Source organism: Myotis yumanensis, unplaced genomic scaffold (assembly GCF_028538775.1).
Source record: "Myotis yumanensis isolate MYYU_CA2020_CCGP unplaced genomic scaffold, mMyoYum1.0.hap1 SCAF_9, whole genome shotgun sequence".
Classification (NCBI taxonomy): Eukaryota; Metazoa; Chordata; class Mammalia; order Chiroptera; family Vespertilionidae; genus Myotis; species Myotis yumanensis.
The window spans coordinates 73,447,773-73,457,500 of record NW_027223760.1 but is presented as its reverse complement, the minus strand read 5'-3'; the positions used below and the strand labels follow the sequence as shown (position 1 = coordinate 73,457,500).

Sequence of the window (9,728 nt, the reverse complement as noted above, 5' to 3'; positions counted from 1 at the left end):
GATAGTTGACAATTAAGGACTTCCTTTGTAAATGTGATTTTATCTGTTTTCTGTCCAAAATGAGCTTTACATGAAGGCATTAAATGATCAGTTTTCAGGCATAGAATCAGGCTCGGCATGTACAGCTACTTTTAACTTACCCTCCAAGGTGATCCATTCCTGGGTCTGACAGAAATCAGATACCCTGTGGAAGATGACCTTGTTTCTTTTCTCCATGGATTTTTCTTCCCATATTAAAAAAAAAAACAAAACAACTGTAGTGCTTTATTAGGTTATAAATCTAAAATGGAATGTGCTTTTAGGCCACACATTGCAGCACATGGTCTTATGTTGCAGAAATGGCACCAGTCTTGTTGGTATTTATGTTATTTCGTTATCTCTTCACTTTGAACAAATATTGCGAGTTTTTAAAAGCCTGGGAGAGGGGAGACATGTGGTTACTTGGCTAACATTTCATCTGAAAGGAGATGTCCAGAACAGGTTTATAATGTGGTTCTTTTTAAGAATTTAGATTAAGTTAGTATGACTATAATGTGTTTCTTTAACCTCCCAACTAACGCACCTCCATCCCAGTGACCACGCTCCCCTCCCCCCAGTTGACATGGTAGAGTTTCAGCAGGAGAGTTTATTTCAAAAGTCCTGCTGGTTTCCTGAAAATACACCAGCGCCAGTGCCATGATTCATTCCGACACATTCCGGTCTTCTTGCACTTACGGCTTCTTTTGCTCTGGAAGGTGGACCCCCAAAGCTCTCTCAAGTGTAGGAAAGGTGGAAAGGTCTCCTAGGGCTGGCGTGGCAGGCCTTTTCCATCTCTGGAATCCCAGTGGTTTTCCAGTGTGTGAAAGCCGCTCTGATGGACCCTGGGGGCCTGGTGCAAAGACTCATGTGTTTGTGCAGGCTCTCCCCTGGAAAGGGGAGATGTTAGTATTTGTCTGGGCTCGTTTGTTTACTGGACCGACCCTTTGTCTCTTTGGCATTGTTTTCCAGTTGTGGAAATGCATCCAAAGCCTTCTCCATCAGGGCTGGGTTTTTCTAAATTGGAGTATGACTAACATATGTGGTAGATTCAGTTCTTTTCCTTGCTGCTACGTAGAGAAAAGGGAGTATTTGTGTTTCTTCTGAAGGCGGATTGTGCCCTTGCGCTTTAGACTGCAAGCCCAGTCCCTGCTGTGCACAGGAAGTGCCCCTCTCCTTCCCCTTGGAGAGCCTCTTGGCTTAGAGGGGTGGGGAGATGTTTCCTAAGAAAAGATGTCCTTGATGCAGCAGGAGGCACTCTGCCAGATGCCTTATTCCCGGAAACAGATTCCACATGCTGAGCTCCAGAAGGGTGTGTGGGAGACGAGGATCCTTGGACTTGGCCTTTACCACCTGAATTTTTTTTAAAAAAATATTTTTTATTGATTTCAGAGAGGAAGGGAGAGGGAGAGGTAGAAACATCAATGATGAGAGAGAATCATTGATCGGCTGCCTCCTGCATGACCCCTACTGGGGATCGAGCCCACAACTCGGGAATGTGCCCTGACCGGGAATCGAACCGTGACCTCCTCCTGGTTCATAGGTTGATGCTCAACCACTGAGCCACGCCAGCTGGGCGGGGCAGAGGCTTATTATCGTCTTGTCTGCACCTTCAGGTTAAGGTAGAAGGCAAAGAGGCTTTCTGTGAGAAGTGTAAAGATAACTTAATGGGCCCTGACTGGTTTGGCTCAGTGGATAGAGCGTCGGCCTGCAGATTGAAAGGTCCCAGGTTCGATTCCAGTCAAGGGCATGTCCCTTGGTTGCGGGCACATCCCCAGTAGGAGGGTGTGCAGGAGGCAGCTGATCGATGTTTCTCTCTCATCGGTGTTTCTAACTCTCTATTCCTTTCCCTTCCCCTCTGTAAAAATTCAATAAAATATATTTTTAAAAAATAACTTAATGGTCTCAATTGTTCACAGATGTGCCTGTTTACCTTGCTGTTTCCTTTTTATTTAAAAATATCTATAGGCGTGGAAAATGTAACCATTCAACTGGATTTGGAAGCAGAATTCCATTTTACTCATCTCATAATGACCTTCAAGGTAAGGAACCCATAACTTTCTCACAAATGACACGTGAAAGCACCCTATACTCCCACTTTCAAAACATATGCCTGTTGCGAATTGACCTAAATGGGCACTTAAATATGATTGTTGCTATAAATTGGGATAGTTGAGCAGGTTTTTAAACAAGGGCATGGATATGCTTAAATACTCTACACAGCAATAAGCAGAGAAAGCCACTATTCTAAGGTACTCCCACTGTAAACTTTTAACTAGGTATCTTTTTCTTTCCCCGGGGAGAGAGAGGCAGCTCTGACTCTCCCAACCGCAATAAAACATCTGGAGAGTAACTCCCTGATCGCTTGATTTAATGCTGAGTTTGGTAACTGGAAAGGAAGTGTATTATCTTTCGTTTCCAAGGTTTTGCAGAATTTGTGGGAACAGTGTACAGTTCCTTACGAAATGTGCAGGCCTTCTTAAGCGTGGATTTTCTCATTCTTTTTCTTTTCGAGATGTAAAATGACTCCGGACCAGGGAATGCCTCTGTACAAAGTCCCTTTGTTTCCTCAGCAGCTGCCTGGAAATGACAGACTTCACATGGCTTAGAGTACATGTTGGTTCACACAAAACCCATCATTTACTTATTACTTCTCCGATTAAAATCACCTGTGAATAGTTTTCAGTGGGAGTCAGGGGCCTTATCTACCTCCTCTCAGGTTCGGAGAAGGTGCCGGGGTAGATTGACCATGTGGGCAGGTGGCCATGAAAGTCTCGCTTGTGTCCTCTCCTGAAGCCTGGGAGGCGGGGGCAGGGGTGGGCGAGGAGGTCAGAATGTGACCGGGAGGTACTGGGCTGCTCCTTCCCTGCTGTTACTGCTGACTGTTTACACTGTGACACCTGATACCGCGAGGGTGGGGAGGGCTTCCACGAAACACCTTCTTCACTTACTCCTTGTCCCTTCATTGATCGCACACTCAACCTGGCAGTTGAAATGAACACTCAGCTACGCATGAGGGTATTGCCTTCATGTTATGTGACACCTGAATATACTCAGTCATCTTTATTAATGTTTATGGTCCTATCTTTTACTTTGGAAGAGGCTTCTGTTTACATACATGGGTAGTTCTGAGATTTTTTTTTGTTATCTAAAAGTCCTTGGGGCACATATTCTGAAACTCATTCAAGTGAACCCAGTGGGCCAAGGATGAAATTCTGCACCAAAGTGCAGGAGGTCAAATGGAGGAGGTGATTTAATAACTGAGATGTGAGGAATGGGTGCAAGTTGTCAGACTTTATGAGAGAGAACTCATCCTTTTGGTTCTAGCTCATGTGTAAACAGCAACATCTATGTGGGGTTGGACAAACTTGGGTGTGAATCCCCATTCTGCTCCTTCCTGGCATGTGTGGCCAGAGCTTTGGCTTCCCCCTTGGTAAAGTGGAACAATAACACCTGTGTTATGAGGTTGTGTGACATACCCCTCGGTTCTGGTTATAGGGGTAATCTTGCTACCCGGGCCCATAGTGGAAATGTGATCATTTGTATATATGCTAATGTTTGGCACATCATTGCTCTACAAATATTTACTGAAAAGAGAATAAGGGAATGAAGCCAGTCATCTTGTGTTTGTGAGAAACTGGCCCAGGCTTCATGGGATTTTGGAAAAAAAAAATTTTAATTTTTAGAGAGAGAGGAAGAGAGAGGGAGAAAGAGAGAGAAAAGAGAAACATTGACGTGAGAGTGAAACATCAAGCAGCTGCCTCCTGCACAACCTCTACTGTAGATGGAGACCTGAAACCTGGGCATGTGCCCTGACCAGGAATCGAACTGGCACCCTTTCAGTGCATGGGCTGATGCCCAACCAACTGAGCCATCCCGGCCAGGGCTTTATAAAGATAGAGGAATTACTGCCCACCCAGAGCTTCCAGGCTTCTAGGGAAGAAACATACTTACAAATAACTTCTAATACAAGACAGAATATGCCAACTGCCATAGCAGAAGTTCAGATCATGTACATTAGCGTGGAGGCGTGGGAGAGTAACTTGAGCCTGGGATAGGAGAGAAAGCTTCATGGGGAGAGGACTGGGGCTGCACTGGACCTGGGCCAGGGGGAATGAGCAGGATTTCAGTGGGAGGAGGTGGGAGCAAAGCCCTTCTGGGCAGAGGAAACAGTCTGAGAACAAGGCCCTGCTGGTGGGACTCTCCTGGCAAGGCTTGTTCAGCACATACAGTGCAGATTTGCTGTGGGCCGTGAGGGGAGGAAGGGAAGTAAGATGACAGAGGACCTTGACTCCTTGCTGAGGAATATGAACTTCATAGGAAATAGGGAACAATTGACAAGGAATTGAGACCTGTGTTTCAGGGAGGGAGTCAAGCGGAAATGGCGAAGGAGAGCCTGGGACAACCTCGGGGGCTTCTTGTTGAGGTCAGTGATGAGGAAGGGCTGACTGACGAGAGGGCTGGTGTCCACACACAGGCTGTCTGTGACCCTCAGGTAGGAGGGAGCCGCCTCCTGCAGCCCAGAGGTCTTAGGAAGCATTATGGGAAGCTTTCCTGATCACACATATCCCGTTGCCCCTGCTACTCCTGCCTCTGAGAATCATCGCCCAGAGGTGGAGCCCGTTTTCTAAGAAAGTTAGTCGGACCCCTTAGAATCAAAGGTCACTCAAACCATGACTTGGAGAAAGATGAGGAGCTGAGCAGTGGAAGGAAGGGTAAGGAAAGGGCTGAATCAAAGATTACTCAGATGTCGAAGCTGAGTAACTAGAGGGTAGTGACACTATTAACAATGGTGAGGACAGGAAGCGGGTGAGGATGAAGAATACACGTCACTCTTAATCGTGTTTGCCATGGAGATGGCTGGTTGCTAAGCAGATTGGGTTTTCTTAGGCTAGCAAAATTTATTTAGCATATACTCGGTGTGTTTTTGCCTATAGCCAGATGTTTTCAAACGCACAGCTCTTTTATTTAGTGTAAATTCAGAGGCAACTGTGCAGCAGTGTGAGGCCTGAAGAGGTTGGTGACTAAGCAGAGAGCGTGGAAAGGCTTCCGTTCTGTAGGTAAAATGTGTTGTTCTCGTTTCCAGCAGCTTCTTAACTCCACAGGAAATTGGATAATCCGCCGGTGGCCCTTAGGGACTCAGAAATTTCCAGAAGGGAGGGAGAAGGAAGCCTCGCCAGGACTGGCTGTGAGGCTTTTCCTCTCTGCTCCCTTATGACACAGACATCAGGCTGGTCTGTCCCCAAACATCACCACCCAGGAGCTGTTCTCATGGGGAGTGTGCCCTGTTCAGTTAGCCATTGGGGTTTCCCTCCTTACTTTAAAATTCTAATAAAGTATCATTTTTTAATATTCCTGAATAGGTTAAAAAAAGGACTTGAACAACTAGTCGAATAAATCAAAGACTGTCAAAATGTGACCTTCATTATCGGGCACTTGTCTCCTCTCATCAGTGGAAAAGACCATCAGGATTGAGAGGCAAGAGGAGGCCTGGGAATGTACCTTTAGTTGTCGCCCAGATTTCTGTTGGGCATTGGTTTTAATTCAGAAGTGTCTGTCTGCAAGGTCCGCTTCACTTCCTCCATTGGAATCTGACTTCACGTCCCAAAACACACTTACACTGTTCATCAGTGTTGAAGCCTTTGCCTACTTTCAATGCTCATTCTAATTCATCCTTATTTCCAGTTGACCTTGTTCACCACACCCCCCTAAACCTCTGTCCTGCCTCAGTTTCCAGGATTTCTATCTTCTCGTTCCTTCTTCTCTGACATCCATTTTCAGTCCTCTGTTAATGCCGTTAGCTACAGAGGCAGAAAGATAGGTTTGGTCTTCACTCAGCTTGGATTGAATCTAAGCTCTGCCGATAGCTAACAAGTCAGTTGATATCTCTGAGCCTCAGTTTCCTCATCCGCAAGACAAATGTGTTGTGAGGCCAAAGTAGTTCCCTAGGGCTGCCATCCGAAGTACCACACACTGGGTGGCTTAGACCAGAGGTCGCCAACCGGTGGTCTGTGGACCACTGTGGTCCGTGAGGTCCGAAAGGTTGGCAACCGCTATCTTAGACAATAGTCCCAGGTCAAGGTGTCAGCAGAGTTGGTTTCTTCTGTGGCCTTTTCTTTCCTTGACTTGCAGATGGCTGTCTTCTCCTTGTGTCTGCACGTGGTCTTCCCTCTATACATTCTGTAGCCTAATTTCTTCTTATAAAGGACACCAGTCGTGGTGGATTAGGGCCCACTGTAATGGCCTCATTTCACGTTACTTATGCCTTTAAAGACCGTACCTCCAAGCACAGTCACAGTGTGAGATCCTGGGGGTTAGGTCTTCAACACAAGAATTTTGAGACCACACAATTCAGTCCGTAACAGAAGGTTAAATGAAATAATATAATTAAAGTTCAAGGCACCACTCTCCTTCCTTGTCTAGCCCTTTGCTGATGCATTTTTCCTGGAGCACTGACTGGCTCTCTTTTATCTTGCCCATTTTTGTTGTTGTTGTTTTGTTTTTAGAGGGAGAGAGAGAGAAACATCGATATGAGAAACATGAACTGGCTGCCCCCTTCATTTCTCTTGCTCCCCCCCGAACCTTCCCGGCATCGAGCCTGCAACCAGGCATGTGCCCTGACCAGGAATTCAACCAGCGACCTTTTGGTGCACAGGTCGACACTCAACCAACTGAGCCACACCGGCCAGGGTTTGCCCATTGCTTTGTGGGGAGAAATTACTTATGTGGAGGTTTCAAATATTATATATATACAGTGTTTCCCAAATCCATGTTTCACGCTCCATCCTTGCAGCTGTGTGCCAGACCACTGTTTTCAGTTGTCCAGCGGGCGTCGTCATGTGGATGCCTCACATGCCATTAGTCCAAAACCAAATGCCTTCACATCTCTTCTGTGTCTTTGTTATTAGCAGCACAGTCCCCACAGCTACCCAAGCTCAGGTGCCTGTGTTTCTTTCCTCTCCCTCCCTTTGCACTGAAACCTAATTGATCCCCAAGTGCAATTCAGTATATGTTAACTTTCACTGCATTTTCAGTAGTCAAGTCCATTCCTTTATCTGTATTCAAACTGTAAGGCTTGAGTTAAGGCCTTCATCTTTCTTCTGTCTCTTGGTTTCCTTGTCTCATTTTTTTTCCCGTGTCCAGTATCTCTGCCACAGAGTTATTTTTCTCAAGTGCAATCTGATCAGTTCATTTTGTCCAGTTAAATCTGTTGCCCTTTCATTGTATAAAGATAAAGGAAACCCCTTAGCATGGCAAACAAATTCCTTCCTACTCTGCCCTCTTCACCCCTTTGAAGTGTGCAGTTCAGTAGCATTAGGTATAGCCACAACCGTGTGTAACTATCACCACTATCTATTTCCAGAACTTTTCATCACCCCAAATAGAAACTCTACCCATTAAGCAGTAACTCCTTATTGACCCCTCCCTACAACCCCTGGAAACCTCTAACCTATTTCTGTGTACTTGCCTATTCAAGACATTTCATGTAAGTGAAATATTTGTTCTTTTGTGCCTGGCTAATTTCACTTACTATAATGTTTTCAAGGCTCATTTGTGCTGTAGGAAATATCAGAATTCCAGTCCTTTCAATGGCCGAACAATATTCCATTGTATGTATGTTGTTTTTATTTATTCATTTCTTGGTGGACATTTGAGTTGCTTCTACTTTTTGGCTGCTGTGAATAATGCTGCTGTGAACGTTCATGTACACACACTGGTGCAAGTCCCTGTTTTCAGTTCTTTTGGGTGTATAGCTAAGGAGTGGATTCCCCAGATTCCTGAGTTAGTAATTCCTTCCTCTTGTTTTCCCAAAGCACACCACATGTGACTCTACTGTGGTGTTTGATGTATTGTGTTGTAAATGATTTATATCTATATTGGTACCTCATTGGACTGTCTACAGCATATAGACCAGGGTGTGGTACTGAGTAGTAGGCATTACACAGCTGTTGAATAATTAAATGAAAGATGGAAAGAATAAGCACTCATACTAACCAGTCATCTTATGGGCCTGGTGACTAAATGTATCAAAACTTGTCGGCTATTAAGGCCTATTTATAATCAGCTTCTAAAGAGAAACAGCTTACTAGTGTTTGGTAGGGTGGGAGAAAGTGCAAAATTTAGAGGCTAGACACTTTCCTTGCAAGAAGAGGTTCCGCGGAACAGCTTGAAGTACTTGACATCCAGCTATTGTCTGCAATACCAGCCACAAGCATTCATGATTGTGGCACACAGTTGAGTGTTATATTCATTTGAGATTAAAAAAAAACAACAACAACAGAAAAACATCAAATGAGTCTTTCCCACCCTGCCTTTAGACATTCCGCCCAGCCGCCATGCTGATAGAACGATCGTCAGACTTTGGGAAAACCTGGGGCGTGTACAGATACTTCGCTTATGACTGTGAGAGCTCATTTCCGGGTGTTTCAACGGGCCCCATGAAGAACGTCGATGATATAATTTGTGATTCCCGATATTCTGACATTGAACCCTCAACAGAAGGAGAGGTTTGTTTGCCTTTTTTTGTATTGCATTCTACTTGCAAATCTAGTTTTTGGTCATTGCAGAAATACCAATTACTCTTCTCTCTATTTTTAGGTGATATTTCGTGCTTTAGATCCTGCATTCAAAATAGATGATCCTTATAGTCCAAGGATACAGAGTAAGCTTGTTTTCAGATACAAGTTTGATGGAAAATAGCAGTCATGGAAGAACTCTTAGCCAGAGCACTGCTTGCTACCCAGAATCTAAATATACAGTGCTAAATCCACCCTCTTCATTTCTTTTCTTCTCTGCACAACCCTACCAGAAACTCGAAATTGGCAGTAATCAAAGTCCTCATTGATGGGTAATACATTTTGATAAGAGTAAAAGACTGATGTCATAATACTCAAGCAGTTATGCTTGTCATAATATCTTACTTATTTTGCTCAGTATAATATATGTTTAGTAGTATGTGTATGTAAGTACACACACACACACACACACACACACACACACGCATTAAGTTGCTGTAATGAAGTGTCCCAAAAAATACAGTGGCTCAAGTAAATGAAAGGTTATTTCTCTCTGACAAAATCACCCAGAGGGATTTTCAGAGAAGAGGCGCTCAATTGCCACATGTAGGCTCACTACATAAAAGACAGACTGACATCCGGTTAAATCTGACTTGCAGATAAACAGTGAATTATTTTTTTAGTATAACTATGTCCCATGTAATATTTGTGACTAGCACAAGTATACCCCATAGTATGACTATGTCCCATGTGATATTTGGGACATATTTATACTAAAAAGTGATGGTTTGTCTGAAATTCAATTTAACTGAGCATCTTGTGTCTTTATTGCTAAATCTGGGAACCCTAGCCAGTAGGTCAGCCAGGTTCCCAGGTGCCTTCTGTCTTATTCTATTTGTCCGCATGGTTAGAACTGAACCAATGGCTTTGTCCCAACCTGTGGGAGGGGAGGAAGTGAAGGGCAAGTGACACAGAAGCTATTGTCACTTCTGTTCACATCTCATTGGCCACAATTGGTCACATGACTATACTGCAGCCTACGCTGCAGAACAACTCTAGCTAGAAGGCCATGCGCTCTCTCACTCTTGACTAGGGCTTTTATGTCAAGGGGAGAAAAGAAAGAATAGTGAGCGAAATCAGAAGTCTCAGCCACGTTCAATATGTTCAATGAGGTGAGAGTTGTGTTTCCGTTTTACA

The 9,728-nt window shown here is 44.4% G+C and overlaps 1 protein-coding gene across 1 annotated transcript in view; it reads left to right on the top strand.

The window, feature by feature from the left end:
• Positions 1–9,728, top strand: part of LAMB1 (laminin subunit beta 1) — a 74,812-nt gene that overhangs the window by 5,787 nt on the left and 59,297 nt on the right. The window contains exons 5-7 of the mRNA XM_070424670.1: positions 1,984–2,057; positions 8,334–8,522; positions 8,614–8,677. Coding sequence (XP_070280771.1) covers positions 1,984–2,057; positions 8,334–8,522; positions 8,614–8,677 — 327 coding nt within the window. The remainder of the gene's footprint in view (positions 1–1,983; positions 2,058–8,333; positions 8,523–8,613; positions 8,678–9,728) is intronic.